Below are 22,025 nucleotides of genomic sequence, written 5' to 3'. Positions count from 1 at the left end.
GAATGGTATCCCTGACTGAGTGGTCTAGAAGTGTGGGAAACCATACTTGTCGAGGCCAATACGGAGATATTTATTTATTTTATTTATAACTTTTATATACCGAGGTTCAATTAACAAGATTAATTATCACTTCGGTTTACATTACAACCAGCAAAAATATAACAGATATGAGAATCATAGTCCCCCTGTCCTGTTGTAGCTTCACAAGAGTTTTGGTTATGAGTGGTATCGGAGGATACACGTATAGAAGGCCTGAGTTCCAAGGACGAGCAAAGGCGTCCTTGCCTGGCTGGTTCTTTTGTTTGTGTAGAGAGCAGAATTTGTCTACTTTGTGATTCAGATGTGACGCAAAGAGATCTATTGTTGGTTGTCCCCAACGTTGAAAAATCCTGGTCACTACTCAGGGATCCAGGGACCATTCGTGTGGTTGGAACTGACGATTGAGTCGATCCGTCACTACATTGTGAATGCCTGTCAGATAAGTGGCTCAAAGGGACATGGAATGGTTCAGGGCCCAGCCCCAAATCTGTGCAGCTTCTTGACAAAGGAGATATGAGCCCGTCCTCCCTGTTTGTTGATGTACCATATGGCTACTGTGTTGTCCGTTTGGATAAGAACAGTCTTGTGTGAAAGGCAGTCTTTGAACATATGAAGCGCATAACGTATAGCTCAAAGTTCCAGGAAATTGATTTGAAATGTTGCTTCGAGTTTTGTGCAAGTCCCCTGGGTTTGGAGATTGTCTATGTGAGCTCCCCAACCCAAGTTGGATGCATCTGTAGTTAAAGTTATCTGTGGGACAGGTTGTTGGAAGGGTAGAACCTTGCGCAAGTTGTCCTTGTTCACCCACCAAAGTAGAGAATGCTGCAGCTGATGGGTTACTTGAATTGGAGAATGCAGTGGTTGAATGGCTTGGATCCATTGTGATCTTAAAGGCCATTGGGTTACCCTCATGGCGAGCCGTGCCATAGGAGTGACATGAACTGTGGAGGCCATGTGGCCTAGTAAGGTTAGAAACTGATGAGCTGTTGCTTGTTTCTGTGAATGGATCGAGTTTGCCAATAGGGAAAGTGTAGCTGCTCGATCCTCTGGTAGAAAGGCCTTTGAAAGGATGGTGTTCAATTCTGCTCCTATGAATTGAATAAGATGAGATGGAATGAGATGGGACTTTTAATAATTGATGAGAAAGCCCATGGAGTGAAGTAGAGTAATTGTTCGACTGAGAGAGGCAAGAGCTCCTTGTTGAGAGTGACTTCTGATGAGCCAGTCGTCTAGCTATGGGAAGACATGGCCACTTTCTTTGTGTAAGTGTGCTGCTCGTACTGCCAGACATTTGGTGAATACTCTGGGAGCAGAGGCAAGTCCGAATGGCAGTACTCTGATCTGGAAATGTTGATGACCTACCATGAAGCGCAGATACTTGCGATGAGGAGGGAATATTGGAATGTGAGCATAAGCATCTTGAAGATCCAGAGAACAAAGCCAATCTCCTGTTTGAAGAAATGGAAGTATGGTGCCTAAAGAAACCATCCTGAACTTTTCTTTTTTTTAGAAATTTGTTGAGATTTCTGAGGTCTAGGATGGGAAGTAGGCCTCCGGTTTTCTTTGGAATGAGGAAATAACGAGAGTAGAATCCTCTGCCCTGTTGAGTCCAGGGTACCGGCTCTACAGCCCTGGCTTTCAGAAGGGTGGATAATTCTACTTGCAATTGAATTATGTGATTGTCGCTGAGAGAAATAGGTCTCGGAGGAGAATCTGTTGGATTTGAGAGGAAATTGAGTTTGTAACGTCGAGAGACTGTGGACAGTACCCATTGGTCTGTTGTTATGTTTGTCCAATGGTCGTAAAAGTAGAATATCCGGCCTCCTACTGGTAGATCTGCTCGAGGGTTGAGGAGATGGATTTGTTCTCTGGTTGTGGCCTCAAAACCCCGCAGTTGGCCCAGTCTGAGGCGGGGGCTGAGGCCGAGCAGTTCTTATCTGCCTGGACTGAGAACGTTGTTGCGGCCTAGTAGACCTGCCCCTCGATGCTGGAGGGTAGTAGCGTCTCTGTCGGTAGAATGGATGTCTGGGTTCACGGCGTGTACGACAGCGAGATGGCTGTGCAGCAGGTTCCTGTGAAACTAGGGATAGTTGTCGTAGGGTTTCTGAATGCTCTTTCAGTTGTGCCACAGCATCTTGGATCTTTGAACCAAATAGGTTGTCTCCAGCACATGGCAAATCGACTAGTTTATCTTGGACTTCATGTCTAAGATCAGAGGCCTTAAGCCATGCCCAACGCCTAGCAGCAATCCCCGAAGCTGCTGTCCTGGAAGCTGTTTTGAAGCTGTTGCAAGCAGTAGGGATGTGAATCATTTTTTGACGATTTAAAATATCGTCCGATATTTTTTAAATCGTCAAAAATCGTTAAAGAGTGCGATACAATAGAAATTCCCCTGATTTATCGTGAAAAATCGTTAATCGGGTTTGTGTCCACTAACGGGAGTTATTTGGGGGGAGGGCGGGAAAACCGGCACACCAAAACAACCCCTAAACCCACCCCGACCCTTTAAAACTAATGCCTTACCTTCCCCCACCCTCCCAAACCCCCCCAAAATGTTTTAAAAACACCTGGTGGTCCAGTGGAAGCCCCGGGACCGATCGCCCGCTCTCAGGCCATCGGCTGCCACTAATAAAAATGGCGCTGATGGCCCGATAAAAAACAACCCACCCCGACCCTTTAAAACTGACCCCTTAGCCTCCCCCACCCTCCCGACCCCCTCAAAAACATTTTAAAATTACTTGGTGGTCCACTGGGGACGCCGGGAGCGATCTTCCGCTCTCGGGCTGTCAGCTGCCACTAATAAAAATGGCGCCGATGGCCCTTTGCCCTTACCATGTGACAGGGTATCCGTGCCATTGGCCGGCCCCTGTCACATGGTAGGAGCACTGGATGGCCGGTGCCATCTTTATAGATGGCGTCGGCCATGCCCGCACCATTTTTAAAGATGGCGCCAGCCATGCCCATGCCATTTTTAAAGATGCCGCCGGCCATCCAGTGCTCCTACCATGTGACAGGGGCCGGCCAATGGCACGGATACCCTGTCACATTGTAAGGGCAAAGGGCTATCGGCGCCATTTTTATTAGCGCAGCCAACGGCCCGAGAGCGGGAAATTGCTCCCCGCACCCCCACTGGACCACCAGGTAATTTTAAAACATTTTTTGGGGGGTCAGGAGGGTGGGGGAGGCTAATGGGTCAGTTTTAAAGGGTCAGGGTGGGTTTTTTGTTTATCGGATCGGGCGCAGCCGATAAACAAAAAACCAATCAGGCCAGACAATAAAAATTATAAGATTGGAATCGGAACCGGAACCGAACCGATTCACATCTCCAGTAAGCAGCTCTGACCTCATGCTTCCCAGCTTCAAGTCCTTTATGGATGATGGCCTGGGCTGCTTCCTGGTATTGCTGTGGTAAAGATGTAGTGAAGTCCTGCATCTGTTCCCAGAGATTCCTCTGATACTGAGTCATGTAGAGTTGGTAGGAGGAAATTCTGGTATTTAGGATAGCTCCTTGATATATCTTCCTACTCAGGGAGTCTAAAAATCTATGATCTTTCCCTGGGGGGGGGGGGGTCGAAGAATGTGGACGTATTCTCTTTGACTTCTTTTGAGCAGATTCCACTACTACTGAGTGATGAGAGAGCTGCGATTTTTTATATCCAGGAACAGACTGTACCAGATACGAAGTGTCCATTCGTTTATTTACAGCAGGTACAGAACATGGGTGCTCCCAGAGTCGATGTTGTAGATCTAGGAGGACCTCATGAATAGGTATGGCTAATACCTGCTTTGGAGGGTCAACAAATTGGAGTACCTCCAATGTCTGTTGTCTGGTGTCCTCTTCTGCAACCAGTTTGAAGGGTATGGTATCTGCCATATCCTGAATGAAGCTGGTAAAGCAAATGTTGCTTACCTGGTGTAACAGGTGTTCTCACAGGACAGCAGGATGTTAGTCCTCACAAATGGGTGACATCATCAGGATGGAGCCCTGTATGGAAAACTTTTCTGTCAAAGTTTCAACAAGCTTTGACTGACACTGGCACACTGGGTGCACTGAGCATGCCCAGCCTGCAATTATCCCTGTGAGCCACAGGTGTCTCCCTCAGTCTCGTCTTATAGCTAAAAAGCGCAAGCGAAACTAAAATAAAAGTATACAGACCCAACTCCGTGGGGTGGCGGGCGGGTTTCGTGAGGACTAACATCCTGCTGTCCTGTGAGAACACCTGTTACACCAGGTAAGCAACATTTGCTTTCTCACAGGACAAGCAGGATGGTAGTCCTCACAAATGGGTGAGTACCGAGCTGAGGATGCCCGAGAATGCACCAGATACACCGCAGACACGCGAAAGCGTAATGACGGAGGTGGAAATGGGAACGGAGGGCATCCGCAACACCATAATGGGTTCGTGGAAGGATGTTGGGTAGTGAATTGAAAAGGTAAGAGTAGTCGGACTGGCCAAACATGGAGCATGCCGGCTAGTCAATGTAAGCAATAATAGGCTGCAAAGGTATGGAGAGGACTCCAGGCTGCAGCCTGATAAAAAAGTACAAGCAGCAGTAACCAAAGGGAAGCTGTTAAGGCTAGGACGGAAACAACAGTATGTGGATACCCACAGTGTTGTAGTGAAGTGTCTGCTTGTTGGTAGCAAAGGAAATACAGACCACTTAGTCAGAAGGATTAGATCTGTGTGGCCACTGGAAGTCGCAGCTTGAGTCTTGCATGGAGGAAAGAGTCAAGTGGAATTCACATGGAATGCAGTGCAATGTAGATAGAATGTAAGCGCAGCATTACTGTCCAGGAATGTGGAAAACCCACTCTCTCCCTAGGGCGAGAGAGAGAGGCTAGGAAAAATTGGCAGAGTATTTCCTGAGTAAAGAGAGATGCAACATCTACCTGAAAAGGATAGAAAGATGAATGCATTGAACCACTCAGTGACGGAGGAACGAGTCAGGTGAGTATGGAAAGAGTGCATAACTCACGGACCCTGCTGGCAGGAATGACATTAAGAGGGAAAGAAGTTCCCTTGCCAAACTGTGGAAGAGAGGAATGGAAAGGCTCAAACGTAGAATGTATGAGACTTATAAGGAAAATATATATGTTCATTCCGTGATTAGAGAAATAGAGGTGGCTTGATCAGTGGATAATCCATGGTAAGCCGACTCAGAGAGGTTTACCGTAAACGGGAACCCAACTCCCAAAACGATACACCTACTGAGAGAAAGGTGTAACTATGTGGAGGATGTCTGGAGAACAGAATCCGAGGGAGTAAGAAAAAATGGTGGAAAAGTAAAAGGAGTAATACCTCTCTTTTTTTTTTTAGCGTCAGGAGGTAAAGTCTGCCATATTAAACGGCAAGATTTATGTTTAGAAGGTTTTGTGACGCTACCAGAACCTAAGAACATCAGTAAGTCTATGATTTGGGACTGACTGGTGAGAGAATAAAAGGTTACTGATATGATGGATTGAGAAGTATGGGAAAGCATACTGATCTCAGTCAGGGAGTGGGGAAAAGAATACTGAACCCCATCCCAGTTCAACATTAGAAAAAATGCTGGCTACGAGAGGCAGCAGAAGAGATATATTGAAGAGGCCTTTGATGGAAGAAAAGGCATCTAAGGGAACGCATAGGAAACATGTGCAGGGAACAGAACCTGTGCATCGTATGGAATGATGCAGATGCCGAGGAAAGTTTAGTTAACTCAGCGTGAAAAGATTTTCCCTGTACACATGTAATTGAGACCATTCGAGAGGATAGAACCTACGTGGAGAAGGTCTGATAGAGCGTTCATTAAATCTCTTAGATATGTGGCCCAAGGAGGCATGAAGTGAACAAGGGCCAAGGTAGAGCTGCGCAGCTGTCTAGCAGAGCAGCTAAGAGGTAATGCGTGCTTATGAGTTGGAAAGCACATTGTCCCTATGCTGTCTGTCTGTATGCACAAAGAATTGTTGCAAAAGCAGTATTGGAAGGCATAAGGGCATAACTCATGGGTGCAACGTCCAGGACGTTTATGAGAAACTATGCTGGAGTGCAATAGACGCATAATGGGTTGAAAGCTTTCAGGAGAAACTTTATAACCCTAAGGAATTGCGAGCATGAGTCGAAGGAGACTAGGTCCTAGTTCGAACTGGGATAAGAATCAGGGACGAAAGCAATGAAACCACTTAGGTCCATTGAGTATAGAATGTCACTGAATATAACCCATAGCAGTTTTGAATTATGAGAAAAATGCATAGTGGGAAGAAACCCCATAGCCCAACCATGAAAAGTTGAAGGGCTGAGGTTATGGAAAATATGCACAGGGACATATACGAATGTATCAGAATGTCTGTGCGCATGCTGGACAAGAGGGTCTTAAGACTGTGGTGTCCAGAAGTGTTACAGAAGGGATTTATGGCAGTGACAGTAATCCCAGTTAGTAAATAGAAACATAGAAACATAGAAACATAGAAATGACGGCAGAAGAAGACCGAATGGCCCATCCAGTCTGCCCAGCAAGCCTCACACATTTTTTCTCTCATTCTTATCTGTTACTCTTAGCTCCTTGTTCTATTCCCCTTCCACCCCCACCATTAATGTAGAGAGCAGTGATGGAGCTGCATGCAAGTGAAATATCTAGCTTGATTAGTTAGGGGTAGTAGGGGCAGTAACCGCCGCAATAAGCAAGCTACACCCATGCTTATTTGTTTTACCTAGACTATGTTGTACAGCTCTTGTTGGTTTTTTTTTTACTTCTCCCCTGCTGTAGAAGCAGAGAGCCATGCTGGATATGCATTGAAAGTGAAGTATCAGGCACATTTGGTTTGGGGTAGTAACCGCCGTAACAAGCCAGCTACTCCTCGCTTAGTGAGTCATGAAAAAAGTGAGAGCTCATTGCATGTACTGAAAGTGGTTAGCAGTAGTCTATGCAAGGAAAGTGAATGATGTTACACTCCGCAGAGAAAACAGCATTCACCATGATGCAAGAGACAGTTCACTTACCGAAGCAGGTGCCAACGGCAGAGCTTGGGGTTGTAATGTTGACTCATCATAAAGCACATAGAAACATTAAAATAATGTACTTACTGCAATATGGAGTGATGGTAACCAAAGATACCATTGTACCTGTGACTTCTAAAGAAAGTTGGAGTTTCTTAGGTCCAGGATGTGCGGAGAGTAACTATTTTCTGTTAAAAGAAAAAATAGTGCAATTAAAACTCCCCAACCCCCCTCCCTTCTCCCCTCTGCACTTCGTAGCGCCTGGGGGAGTGTACCGGGACTTTGGTACAAGGTGGGGTGGCCGCTCTGATATCTGACCAGAAGGGAGACCAGGAGGTGTCCCAATGGAGGATATCATGTAGGCTCCCGCAGGAGTGTGAGCGGTAAGTGGTACCCGCATTTCTGTATGCTGTACAAGGAGACACTGAGACCTGTGGCCAGGCTTCAAGGTGGACTTGTACATGGGGCAATGGTTGCTGAATCTCATGTTTAGCAGATCAGCCAATGCAGCTGGAACTTTGGTTGGGAGGGAACCAAGAGTCAGAGCATTGGTCGGCACAGGGACTTGTTACTGACAAGAGAAGAAGCCCTGCTGCAATCCCAAGAAGATAGAGGGGTTCTCCTGGTATTGTGGCTAACATAGCTAACATAGCGATATGTGACACTAATACAGCTCCTAAGGCACATGACCCAGAACTTTTCGAACCACGGTCCGAATGGGAGAACACAACTCTATGGGAATGCCGCCGAAGCAGGTACTTACCATCCGACGTGGATCGCCGCAAGACGAGCCGGTGAAGACTGTTGACTCCGTCGGTCTCTGGAGTCCTCGAGGGTAAGGCCGGGGACGTAAACGTCCATCTCACACTGAAACCCGGTATGGTGGCACAGGTACAGAGGAGACAGGCCAGGCGTGATTGGCGCTTAGACTGCTAAGTGTAACAGATGGCCACAGTCCCACACCACTTGACGGTGGGGCACGCCAGGAACAGGGGAGCCCTAACGGAACTCATGTTCCCTTCCCTCGTCGCAGCGGCTCGATGTGTCGTGACGCCAATGCAGAAGCCGTCGGACCTGGATCCGAAAGTTCTGGATCACCAAGGACTGCCAAAACTGTAGGAACAGTGCTGATGGCAGTGGTGATGTTGCTCTGCCCGAGCGTTGTCCAGCCTGGAGAAGGATGGCACCGACGTGCTGGATGGCGTCAGCGGCGGACGATCACGATGTCGGCGATGATGGGTGCCACGGTGCTCGGCCCGGTCTTTCCCCAGCGCCGAGATGGAAGCCCTCGTCGTCCTGGAAGGCGATCGATGATGAACTGTCCGCACGCCTGCTCTGCTCCTGACACAATGGAGTGTCTTAAGCTAATACGGGGCTTAAAAAAGAACCCAAAGCGTGGAGCAATGTGAGGAGGCGAGGGTATTATGTGGCGGTGCTATGTCGGTATTGACGATATTGAAGGCAACCTAAGGGGCTTCGAGGATATCATCAAAATGGGTATGAAATTGTCGATGACTGGCCAGGAAAATGATGACAGTGACGGGCACTGACAGCACTGGTATAGGTATCTTTGAAACGATGTGGAATCGAATAATCGAAAAACATTGCCGTTATTGAAAAAGATACCGGCATCGACTGAGTCGAAGTCGAATTGATAGGGCGTCAAGGACACCGAAGGAAAACGTAGGTGTCGAGGGCATCGATGCATGGAGGCGGGCATTTATGCCTTTTGTGGCATGGCCACGGGCATCAACTATAGGGCCACAGACGTTGACGGTATCGATTTGGACAGACTCAGATTTCTAAGTGTACATGGTATCGGTGCCCCAGACATGTGTGTCGGTGGCATCGATATGGGCACGTATGGAATCGATGGCATGGATCTCCCAGTCGATGAATTCCATCCCGGCATCAACGCCAGTCCTGGAATCGACATGGGCATCGATGCCAGCCATAAGGCTGGCAGTGGCATCGACGCCCATCCGCGGAATCGAGCCGGCATGGATACCCATCGATGGGACCCACCTGGGCATCGAATTTCACCGATGGGAGCAGCCTGGCATCGACTGCCCTCGATGGATGCATTCTAACATAGATGCCCATGGATGAAACACCTGGGCATCGGTGTCCATCGATGCAAAAGGACCTGGCACCGATGCCATCGACGGACGGCCATCCGGCACCAATACCATCGACGGACAAGCCATCCGGCACCGATGTCCATCGATGGGGACCATCCGGCACCGATGTCCACCGATGGGGACCATACGGCATCGATGCCCACCGACGAATCGATGTGGCACCGATGCCCACCGATGGAAAAGGGCTGGACATCGGTGGGGAGGATGGGGCATCGATGGCATCCCCAAAAAGGGGGGGTGGCATCGATGAAGTGACCCTGGGATCGTTAAAAAGTGTCTCGGGCAGCGATGGCGGCGACCCGAGTATGCATGGCAGTGACTAACAGCGTGTGCGTCAATGGCATGCATCCGGGTAGGGACGGCACCGAGGAAGCCCAAGGAAAAAAACAGTGCGTAGGAGGAAAAAAGCCTGGTAGCACTGAAAAGCAAAAAAAAACATGGATAAAGGCATCAGGGCACCGTGGGGGGAGGGGCGCTGATGACATATAAAAGCCCAGGGCGGTTTAGGAGGGTACCGGTGTAGCGATAGGGTATCGACTGCGTGAGGGTACCAGGGAACGAAGGACTTGAAGCTACAGAGGTCCTAAAGTTAAGGAAAAAATCCCTACCCCACTAGCATAAGCAAGCAGAGTGTCACAGAGATACTCGCAAGCTGTTTAAAGCTAACTGAAAAATGGGGGAAGGGAAGGCTTCAGTCAGTTAACAGCCTTAAGATAGTGACAGGAACCGACTGAAAAATAAGAATTAGTACTCACCGAGCGTCGTAAAAACGTACGCGGAGGGAGACCTGTGCAGGGAAAAGTGTTTTTTGAAGTGAAAAGTTAAGTGTTTCCATGAGGTAATTAGTTAAAAAATCCTCACAGAGCTCCAACCGCTATGCTGACTGCAGAGCGGAAAAAAGAAGACTGAGGGAGACACCTGTGGCTCACAGGGATAATTGCAGGCTGGGCATGCTCAGTGCACCCAGTGTGCCAGTGTCAGTCAAAGCTTGTTGAAACTTTGACAGAAAAGTTTTCCGTACAGGGCTCCATCCTGATGATGTCACCCATTTGTGAGGACTACCATCCTGCTTGTCCTGTGAGAAAGGATAAATCCTCTGGTGGAGACTTTTTCCTTTGATCTGGAGGTGAGGGCTCCAACATAAAGTCTTCAGATGATGTATCTGTGTGGGTATCATCCCAGGTGTCATTTGGATCACCCCGATATGGAGATAGTGGGGAGGATCTCGGTGGATGATGGAGCCCTGAAGGTCCTGGTAGCGGATCATCAGAGGGTATGTCTGCAGAAGTGTCCTCTGATGGTTTTGGAGGAAGGGCATCGACCACTTTTTCTAATCTCTCCATAAGAAGCTGAAAAAGTGCCATTTCTGGTCGTTCCAGGTCCCTGGTTGGCATCGGCATTGAAGGCATAGGGGTTGGCATCGGTGATGGCATCGATGGTTGCCCCAGTGGAGGTTTCAAAAATTTTGACGGTATCGGCATTGATGGAACCGTCGGTATCGGTGCGAAGAACGGTGTCGATGCAGGGATTAGCTTCGATGCAGACACCAACTTCGGTGTAGGCACCGGCATCGGTGATGACACCGTCATCGGTGTGATCACTGGCATCGGTATGGTTACCGGCATCGGTGCAGAAGGCACCGGCGCTGAAGGCACCGGAGTAAGCTGTTGTTCCTTAAGTGCCTGAAGGACTGCTTCTCTGATAAAATCAGACAATTCCGGTGTTACAACTGGTGAGGGCAGAGCAGTTGTATGCGGTGGCGGAAGCTGCGCTGGCATATCATCCACAGAGCCCTGTGGAGGTGCAGCAATCGGCGTCTCTTGTTGAACAGGCCCAGGCGTTGAAGGAACGGGTGTTTCCTGGGTCCGTGGCCGTTTTGCACTCAATAGGGATGTGAATCATTTTTTGACGATTTAAAATATCGTCCGATATTTTTTAAATCGTCAAAAATCGTTAAAGAGTGCGATACAATAAAAATTCCCCCCATTATCGTGAAAAAATCGTTAATCGGAATAGTGTCCACTAAAGGGAGTTATTTGGGGGGAGGGTGGGAAAACCGGCACACCAAAACAACCCCTAAACCCACCCGACCCTTTAAAAGCGCCCCCTTAGCTTCCCCCAACCTCCCGATCCCCCCAAAACATTTTAAAATTACCTGGTGGTCCAGTGGTGGTCCCGGGAGCAATCTCCCGTTCTCGGGCCGTCGGCTGCCACTCATAAAATGGCGCCGATAGCCCGATAAAAAAAACCCCCACCCAACCCTTTAAAAGCGCCCCTTTAGCTTCCACCACCCTCCCGATCCCCCCAAAACATTTTAAAATTACCTGGTAGTCCAGTGGTGGTCCCAGGAGCGATCTCCCATTCTCGGGCCGTCGGCTGCCACTAATAAACATGGCGCCAATAGCCCTTTGCCCTTACCATGTGGCAGGGTATCCGTGCCATTGGCCGGCCCCTGTCACATGGTAGGAGTACCGGCCATGGCCCACGCCATTTTTAATGGCACGGATACCCTGTCACATGGTAAGGGCAAAGGGCTATTGGCGCCATGTTTATTAGTGACAGCCGACGGCTCGAGAACGGGAGATCGCTCCTGGGACCACCACTGGACCACCAGGTAATTTTAAAATGTTTTGGGGGGGATCGGGAGGGTGGGGGAAGCTAAGGGGGCGCTTTTAAAGGGTTGGGTGGGGGGGTTTTTTATCGGGCCATCAGCGCCATTTTATGAGTGGCAGCCGACGGCCCGAGAACGGAAGATCACTCCCTGGACCACCACTGGACCACCAGGTAATTTTAAAATGTTTTGGGGGGGATCAGGAGGGTGGTGGAAGCTAAGGGGGCACTTTTAAAGGGTCGGGTGGGGTTTTTTTTTTATCGGCTTTGGCCTCACTAAAAAAAATTAACGATGTGAATCGGAATCGGAACTGATTCCGATTCACATCTCTACCGATTAGATTTTTTTCTCCCTCCAGCCGAACCCAATCGTTAAAACGATTGGGCACATGATTCACATCCCTAGCGCTCGATTCTCCTGGGGAGAGAGGTGATTCCGATGCCGATGGACGTCAGTGTCGATGTCGATGCTTTGAGTGGTGTTCGCCGACTGATTTAACCGATGCTATCGACGACGTCGGCGAAGGATGGTCCCCTGATCCTTCCAGATGGCGCTTTTTGAAAAGTACACACTTGGAGACCCCGCTGGAGACGATTTTGTCGAAGTCGAGGGAGATGGTAGAAGTTGCAGATGGAACAGATACTCCATCTTCTCCTGGCGGGCCTTCCTCCCTTTCATCGTCATCTCTGCACACTTCAGACAAGAATTGACGTTGTGTTTCTCCCCGAGACACATCACACACTTGAGATGTGGGTCCGTAATTGACATTCTACTGGTTACAAACGGGACATTTTTTAAATCCCGTAGCCATTTTGTATCAATAGCCATTGATGACAAAAGAGAAATCCTGAGAGAAAAAAAACAGTTTTACTCGGAGAGTAAAATGAGACACAGATTTTACTCACCAGCCGGTGGAAAACCAAGAGAGATCCCATGTGGGAGAATTTCTGAGAAAAATATATGACTTTTAGTCACACAAATTTGTGAGGGGACTCACAAAGGCTCCTAATCTGCGATGCCTGTTAGCACCGCCGGCTGCGGCAAGCCGCGACCGGGGCCGGGTGTCATGGCCGCCGGTCATGGCGGACTGCGGCTTAGACCGGGCCGGTGGGTTCAAGGGAAATAAGTACCTGGGGCTTCGGGAGTCAGTCGGGGCAGGCTGCCCTTCTGTCTTTCGCCTGCGGCCGCTGCCACATCTGTTCTGGCCGGCTGGCTCCTCGGGGTTTGGCTCCGCCCCCATCACTTCCTCTAGGGCCGCGTGCGCGCGGCTAAAAACTGTTCTTAAAGGGACCATGACAGGAAACTGTCATGGTCCTCTCAGTAACTCCGCCTCCAACATCCTGTATTTAAGGCAAGGTCTGGTTCTCAGACCTTGCCTTGGTATTGAGGTTCCTGCCTGAATTTGCTCCTGTGTTCTCTGTTCCTGGTTCTTCGTCCCGCTCTGCTTCCCTGCTCCGTGGATTGATTCTTCGCTTCTGACTTCTGGACTGGTGGACGTGTCTTCTCCTGGCTTGATCCTAGTACGGCGTTGGACCCTTCTCCTGGCTTGATCCTGGTACGGCGTTGGACCCTTCTCCTGGCTTGATCCTGGTACGGTGTTGGACCCTTCTCCTGGCTAGATCCTTGTATGGCTTTGGCCCATTCTCCTGCTTAGACCCTGGACTAGATTTTGACCTCATCTGTGTACCGAACCCCCGGACCGGCTTTGGACTCTTCTACAATTCCGTCCTCAGACTGCTATGACCTGCTGGAGGCGCCAGCTGTCTGGAACCCACGACCTGCAGGAGGTGCCTGCATCCAGACCTTTCTTCAGTCTTCAGAGGAGTCTCCTAAGTCCCAGCGGACGGATCCCTACAGGCTCCTCCTGGGGGGGTTGCATGCTTCCAGGGTGAAGTCTTCATTCAACTTCCTCCTGTCCAGCGGCCTTGCCCTTCGACGATAGCTGATTACCTCGAAACAGGGGTCCACTTTCATAACAATGCCTACAGCAGCGCGGAAAAAACGAAGACTGGAGAGAGACACCTGTGGCAGAGAATATCATGGCATGCTGGGCATGCTCAGTGGCCTCACAGGGCCAGTCAAAAGTTTCTAGAAACTTTGACAGAAAGTTTTCCCGCACTAGGGCTCCGTCAGTGATGTCACCCATATGTGAGGACTAGCATCCTGCTTGCCTGGGATAAGTGGATCTATATTCAGGCAACAACAAACAAGGACTGAATTACATAGTCTGGATAAACAGATAAGCATGGGTGTAGCTTGCTTATTGCGGTGGTTAACACCCCTAACTAATTAAGCTATTTCACTTAGATGCAGTTCCAACACTGCTCTCTACATTAGTGGCAGGGGTGGAAGGGAAATAGAATAAAAAAGATTACTAGGAGCCAAGAGTAACAGATAAGTATAAGAGAAAAAAAGTGCGAAAGCTTGCTGGGCAGACTGGATGGGCTGTTTGGTCTTCTTCTGCCACTTTTCTATGTTTCTATGCAAAGCCCGTTCACCTGGGTGTGAGTGTGGCCTCGGGAAAAAAGTGGGTAAAACAATGGACTGATCTAGGTGGAAGTCCGTAACTAACTTAGGCAGGAACTTGGGGTAAGTGTGCAGTACCACCCTGTCGTGATAGGTTACCAGGGCCTGCAGGCTCACTGACTCTGCGAGCAGAAGTAACCGCTACAAGAAAGATGACTTTCCAAGTGAGGTGCTTGAACTCAGAGGAGCGCAGGGGTTCAAACGGAGTTCACATGAGCCATTTCAACACTATGTTGAGTTCCCATGCCACAACAGGAGGGTGTAGCGGAGGCTTTAGTTGTAGTAAGCCTATCATGAATCACTTTACTAGGGGTTGCACCGAGACTGGGGTATCACCCACCCCTCGGTGGTATGTGCTAATGGCACTCAGATGTACCCGAATTGAGCTGGTCTGTAGACCGGACTCCGAAAGACACCAGAGAAAGTCCAAAAGCCTCAGTGTGGGGCAAGAAAAAGTGGAATCTCTGACCAATAAGACTTCTGCATAGAAGGCTTTCATGATGCTACTAGGACCTGTGAGACATTAGTAGAAAGGTTGAGGGATTGTAAAACTAACCTTTCAACTTCCAGGCTGTCAGGGACAGGGACTGGAGGTTCGGATGGTGCAATTTGCCCTGATCCTGTGTGATGAGATCGGGCGCCATGCCCAGGCAAATGGGCTCCTGGACCGAGAGGTCATGGAGTATGGGAAACCAGACTTGATGTGGCCAGTATGGGGCTATGAGGTTCACTGAGCCTCGGTCCAGTTGTAGCTTCACGAGAGTCTTGCTTATGAGCAGAATCCCAGGGTATGCATATAGCAAGCCCGCACTCCAGGAGTGGGCAAAGGCATCCACAGCTGGTGTCCTTTGGTCCTTGTGTAGGGAGCAGAATTGGTCCACTTTGCAGTTGTGGTAGGAAGCAAAGAGATAGATGTCTGGTTGACCCCACCGGTGGAAGATCCTGCTCGCGACCGAGGGATCTAGGGACTACTAGTGGGGCTGGAAAGTCCGGCTGAGGCGGTTCACCATCACATTCTTTGTGCCCACTAGGTAGGTGACTCGCAGTAGCATGAAATGCGACAGGGCCCAGGCCCAAATCTGCGCTGCCTCTTGGAAGAGCAGGTAAGAGCTTGTGCCCCCCTGCTTGTTCAGGTACCACATGGCTACCTGGTTGTCCGTCTGGATTAAAATAACCTTGTTGGAAAGGCATCACCTAGAGTTCCAGAAAATTGACCTGGCAGGCCACTTCAGCCCCAGACCACACCCCTTGCATTTGCAAGTCGTTGACATGGGTTCCCCAGCCTAGGCTGGAGGCATCCATACTCAAGGTCACCTGAGCAGCCGGTGGTTGGAAGGGAAGCCTCCTGCGAAAATCGGACTTGTGCATCCACCAAGCGAGGAATAGTCGAAGCTGGTCAGTTATTTGGATAATTGCTGAGAGTTTCTGAGTGGTTTGATTCCACTGAGACCTCAGAGTCCATTGCGTGACCCTCGTGGCTAGGTGGGCCATTGGGGTGACGTGGACTGTTGATGCCATATGACCTAACAACATGAGCAGCAGGCGAGCGGAGGCTGTCCGCCAGTGGCGAATGGAGCTGGCCAAGTTGGATAGTGTGGTTGTGTGTTCGCTGGGGAGGAACGCCTTGGCCACGCTGGTGTCTAGGTCTGCTCCGATGAAGGAAAGTTGGTGGGGTGGAGTCAAGTAGGATTTCGGGTATTTTACCAGAAAATCCAGTGACTGGATAAGTCATATGGTCAGGTGGAGGGAGTGGAGGGCTCCTTCTCTGGACGGGCTTTTGAGGAGCCAATCTTCCAGATACAGGAAGACATGGATGCCCCTGTGGCGCAACTGTGCTGCTACGACTGCCAGGCACTTGGTGAACACTCGAGGCACCGAGGCAAGGCCGAACGGCAGTACTTTGTACTGGATGTGTCGGTGTCCCACTACAAATCGCAGATATTTGTGATTGGGAGGAAAGATATCGATATAGGTGTAAGTGTCTTGTAGATCCAGAGAGCAGAGCCAATCCCCTTGATGTAGAAGCGGGAGCACTGTGTCCAAGGACACCATTCTGAACTGCTCCTTGCGGAGGAACCTGTTTAAGGCCCAAAGATTGAGGATAGGATGGAGGCCGCTGGTCTTCTTTGGGATAAGAAAATAGCGGGAGTAGAACCCCCTCCCCGCTGAGCCTTGGGAACCGGTTCTACGGCTCTGGGTTGCACTCCTCGAGTTCTGACTCGAGGAGTGCTGTGTGATCGCTCAGACTCCACGCTGGGGCGGGCGGGAAGTATGGGGGTACAGTGAGGAGATTTAGGTGGTAACCGTGGGTGATGATGGACAATACCCATTGGTCGGTAGTGATTGGGTGCCAATTGACTGCAAAGTGACACAGGCAGCCTCCCACGGGTGAATTGGGTGGTGTGGTCAAGGGGGGGGGGGCTGCTGCTCTCTGGATGCGAGTCAAAAACCCGCTGCAGGTTCAGCTTGGGGAGCTGGCTGCGCTCTAGGAGCCCTCTGCTGATGAGGCTGGGCTCTATAAGAGGACCAGGCTATACGAGTACCGGATGCAGGAGGGTAATACCTCCGTTGCCTGTAAAATTGTTTCCTGGTATTCCTACATGGGCCCCTATGGGTTGCGGAAGGGGTAGTAGTGGACAGTTGACGCAGGGTTTTGTGATGGTCCTTGAGCTGAGCCACTGCGACCTGAATCTTGTCACCAAACAGGTTTCTCCTGTACAGGGGAGATCAGCCAATTTGTCCTGCATCTCTGGGCGTAGGTCCAAGGCCTTCAGCCAGGCGCAGCGCCTGGCACTAATGCCCGCTGCCGAGACTCTGGATGCTGTCTCAAAAGAGTCAAAGGCTGTTCTGACCTCATGTTTTCCAGCCTCCAATCCTTTCTGGAGGATGGAGGCCAAGCCCTCCTGGAACTGCTGTGGCAAGGTTTCTGAGAATTCCTGGACTTGTTTCCAGAGATTCCTAATGTATTAGGTCATATAAAGTTGGTACGCTGCTATGCGAGCAATTAACATAGACCCTTGGAACACCCTGCGGCCTAAGGTGTCCAACACCTTCTATTCCTTTCCTGGAGGGGCAGAGGAGTGAGGATGGGTCCTTTTAGCTTTCTTCTTGGCTGATTCCACAACCACAGATTGGTGGGTTAATTGGCTCTTTTGAAACCCCAAGGTTTGCTGTATGAGGTAGGTTGCATTGGTCTTCTTGTAGATCGGATGCACTGTACTTGGGTGTTCCCAAAGGCGGTGCAAGAGGTCGAGGAGAACCTCGTGCACCAGGAGTCCCATAACCTTTTTTGTGGCATCCACAAAGTGTAGGACCTACAACATTTTGTGTCTAGCATCCTCCTCCATTAGAAGTTTGAAAGGAATAGTCTCAGACACCTCCCTGAAAAAACTGGCAAAGGAGAGGTCCTCTGGAGGGGAGTGCCGCTTCTCTTCCGGGGTGAGGGCTCCAAAACCTATGAGGAATGGTCAGAGGAGGCATCGTGGATCATAGGGAGGCTCCTCTTCACCCACCGGACCTCCAGATGGAGGGAAAAAGCCAGACCCGAGGGAATGGGAAGGTGGCACCAATGGATAGTGAAGTGGCAACGAGGCAGGCGGCGCAGGAACCGAAGCAGGCGGCGCCAGCACAGAGGGCACCGGGATCAGGGAGGGGCGCCGAGGCACCAGTAGTCCTGACAGCCCTGGAATGGGTTCCGGCATTGGATCGGCCAGGGGCCACATCTTCTTCCTCCGAGGAACCCAGAATCAGAATCGAGACCAGGGTAGGCATCTGTGGTTTGCTCGGTACCAAAGGACCCAATGGAACGGGTTGCAATGGTAGGGCACCAAAGAGGGTGTCCAAGCACTCAAATAGTGGTGCCAATACCGAGGGCGTCAGTTCCTGTGCCGGTATGGGAGCCAGCGCCTGTGGCGAATGGAAGCCCCAAAGGGCTTCCATTCGCCACAGGCGCCCGTGGACTACATGGCAGTGGACTACATGGCAGTGGACTACATGGCAGTGGACTACATGGCGTGGACTACATGGCAGTGGACTACATGGCCCGTTGGACCATGTAGTCCACTGCCCGTTGGACTACATGGTCCAACTCCTCCCTAAAGGTAGGTGTGGATAACACAGCGCCCGGCACCGATGTCAGTGGGGAACACCTTGGGGTCCCGCGTGCAGAGGAGGATGGGGGCTCCTCTCCCCGGGCCCTCTTTGGAGGTGGCTCAGCCGAGACTGATGCCGCTCCGGTGTCGGTGCCGGCACCGGATAGCAATACACGTCGGTGCCGGTGGCTATGTTTTCCACAATGCTCGGCTCGGCCCGGTCCTTCTCTGGCACCGAGGACGATGACTCAAAGGCCTTGGAGTGAGTCAATGCCAGGGACGGGCAGTCTCCCGCTCCTCGGTCCTCTTGATGGGGCATCAACGGAGAGGGGTCCGAGGAAGATGGACCCCCTTGACTCAGTGCACCCTGCTCCGGGGCCGATGGAGCAGAGCGCTTGGATCCAAACAAGTGCTCCATCTTCTCCAGTTGGGCGTGCCGGCATTTGGGGGTCATCTGGGCGCAACTCAGACACCAATGGATGTCGTGGGAAAGCCCGAGGCACAGGACACAAACGTTGTGTGGGTCTATTATGGACATCGTCCGCATGCACTCAGGGCACTTCCTAAAACCGGTCGCCATGTTCGAAAAAAGGGTGGCATGCAGTCAGTGGCTTTCGGTCACTGAAGGTAGACCACCAGGAACCGACCACAGAAAAACGCAGAATGGACTCACTGAGTGTCGGAGGAGTCGGCACGTGATGGGGGACCCCGGGACAGGGAAGGAGTCGAAGATAAACTTCAAAAATTTCTGTGAAGGAAAGTGTGAGAAAAAAACTCTCACGGAGCTCCAGTAACATCGAGGCAACTGCTGCACGGAAAAAAAGAGATTGAAGAGGGATCCCTTGTGGCCATAGGGTTAGTGGCATCCTGGGCATGCTCAGTGTGCCAGTTAAAGTGCTAGAAACTTTGACAAAAGTGTTCCGTGACAGGCTCCATCTGATGATGTCACCCATCTGTGAGGACTACCATCCTGCTTGTCCTGGGAGAAAATGTTTTCCTAGTCAAAAATCTTCCCAGACTGGGGCTCTGCTGTCACAGGTGCTTGCAACATTCATGTGGTCAATGGGTTCACTGGTCTTTAGCCCTGAGGTGGGAGTCCCGCAGGGGTTCCATCACAAAGAGATCCTTTCGGTAACTAAACTCCAAGAGACCCTCTGGCAGGAAGTGCACAGAGGAGACTCCTCTCAAAAAGCAAAAAAACTGATGAGGCAGAGGGACCTCACCAGAGAGGGAAAAACAGACATCCTTACTGCTCTATGTCTGTCCTGAACTGATTCTAGCCTCACAAAATGGCCAAGTTATAAAGCAAAGAGCAACCAATACCAGATGTCCTTAGTGGGAGGTGGGTGAGAGGGATGGAAAGCTCAAGAGTGTATTTCTATCTAAAATGGACACTAAGGGCATTTAGTGGTGGACTGGGAGGAGTCCTGCCACAAAAATAACCAGTTTTACCAATTAGTCTACCTGTTCTTCCAGTCCAGCTGCAACTCAAAGTCCCTCCCAGCTCATCAGTCTGAAATATTTTTTTTCACTTTTGAGATGTTTACGATCCCTTACACTAGGACTTGAGCAGCAGTAAATATACTCAAGTAAAAGACTTACTCGCGATCCTTGATTTACATACATATGCTGCGATTTTTAAAATAGCATAAACTCGCTTCTGTGCCATTTAACACACACAAGTGATATTTTTTATGCATGCATTTTTTCAAAATTCACCTGAAAATGCACACATTTTCACAGATTCAAAGTAGGTTGACATCAGAGAAACATATATTTATATAAAAGACGATACTATATAGAACGGCAGTCAATCAAACTGAATTAACTGAAACTGAAAAAAAGATACTGCGTTAACCAATTATATTCTATTACATTGTACTTAGTGAAAAACAGAAGAACGCACATTATTACTGCTCTTCAGTGATTTCAAAATATTTAGTGAAATGGAAGAATACATAACTGATTACTGATTTTTGACCAGAATATTTTATTATATTTGCCAGTACCTTTGCAGTAGATTAAGTGCTTGTTGGGAAGATAAATGTCTTTCAAAACTGGAATTCATAAATGTCTGCATCTGAATCTAACATAAAACATATTTAAAATAAATTAATCAATAAATAATTGAGAATATTTAGAGCACAATTTTTGAGATTGAAAGTCAAAAATAGCCAATAAAAACTAAAATAACTTAAAGATAATATTAATGTAACCCCTCTTGGTTTGAGGTCCCTAATACATGGGACACAGTTCCAGGGCTACATTCACTGTCCCAGATCTCTCACTCTTCTCACCATTCTCTGCAGTAGTCTGTGAAGGACAGGCACTATTTCCCTTCCTTAACCTATGCTGGATGAGGAATCTATTGGTCCACCTTAATTCCTACAGGAAGAGAGAGCTTTGTGGATGGGACAGTGCTGGAGCAGGATAAGTGAATGAGCCCAGCTGGGATCAGGAAGCTTCACATCTCCAGAAGCAGGAGCTCCTTACCCTCTCGGGAAAAAGGTATTATATACTACATTGCTAAGAAGGTAGGCAGTCTACTAAAGTATGGTGTTTGAATCTTGTAATAAAGTTTAGTTTCATGAAGAAAGGCTGGAGTCAGTATGGTTTCTGATTCCAAATAGTGAAGATTTACTCAGCTATCCTACAGTAGCAAATAGGAAAGACGAAGAAAGCCTATCAAAGGCCCTTTTTGCATCAAGGGAGATTACCAAACTATGAATCTGCTGTAAGCGTGCTAGGCGAATAATATTGAATAAAGGTCTAATGTTAGAAATAGAAAAGCGATCTTTAATAAAACCTGTGTGCTCTGCTTCAATCAGGTCAGGAAATAACTTTTCACGCTTCAGTTGCAGAATTTTAGCCAAAAGTTTTATATATGAATAAATAAGCGATATATGCTGGTAGGAGCCACATTTTAAAGAATCTTTACTTGGTTTAGGGAATACAGTGATAACCGCATCTCATAGAGACTCACAGAAAGCATTAGGAGCCTCTAAAGTGTTGAAAAGATCAAGCAACAGAGGGCCAAGCTGCCCCAAAAAATTCAATTGAGAAACCATTTGAACTGGGACACTTTCCGGACAGTAGGGTTGAAAAAGCTTGTAAAGGTTCCAGCTGTGTAATAGGGCCTACAAGCCATTCAGCCTGCTGAGCAGTGAGACAGGAGAGCAAGATTCTGTCCAAGAAGGTTGAAATAAGCTCCTCTAAAACATTAACCAATGGAGAGTACAGTTTCATAGTACTTCCTAAACTCCTCACTAATGTCAATCGCATGATTACAGAACTGTCCCCTATCTCCCCTAATCATATGACTTGCAGAAGCTTCCTGCTTTTTCTTAACCACCCTAGCTAACAATCTCCCAGGTTTGTCATCTTTCTCATAGTACCTCTGCTTTGCACAATGGAGAGATTTCTCAATATCTGCAAAAGTTTCCATTCATCACGAGCCAAAGTAAGTTTTCACTAGGTACGTGAAAATCTTATGCTTCCTCTCTAAGAGGTCAAGTTAAGTTGCATGAAGAAAGGCTGGAGTCAGCATGGTTCCTGACTCTAGATAGAAAATGTGTTTGACTATTCTACATATGGTGTCAGAAGTTTGATTTTTCTCTACCAAAGCACAAATAAAATCTAAGTC

The 22,025-nt window shown here is 49.1% G+C and overlaps 1 protein-coding gene across 1 annotated transcript in view; it reads right to left on the bottom strand.

Annotated features, from left to right (window-relative positions):
* DNAH8 (dynein axonemal heavy chain 8) overlaps positions 1–22,025 on the bottom strand; it is a 1,926,251-nt gene that overhangs the window by 1,491,404 nt on the left and 412,822 nt on the right. Inside the window, 1 exon segment of the mRNA XM_029592920.1 lies at positions 20,392–20,468. Coding sequence (XP_029448780.1) covers positions 20,392–20,468 — 77 coding nt within the window.

Source organism: Rhinatrema bivittatum, chromosome 3 (genome assembly GCF_901001135.1).
Source record: "Rhinatrema bivittatum chromosome 3, aRhiBiv1.1, whole genome shotgun sequence".
Lineage (NCBI taxonomy): Eukaryota > Metazoa > Chordata > Amphibia > Gymnophiona > Rhinatrematidae > Rhinatrema > Rhinatrema bivittatum.
This window is presented reverse-complemented; position numbering and strand designations above follow the sequence as displayed.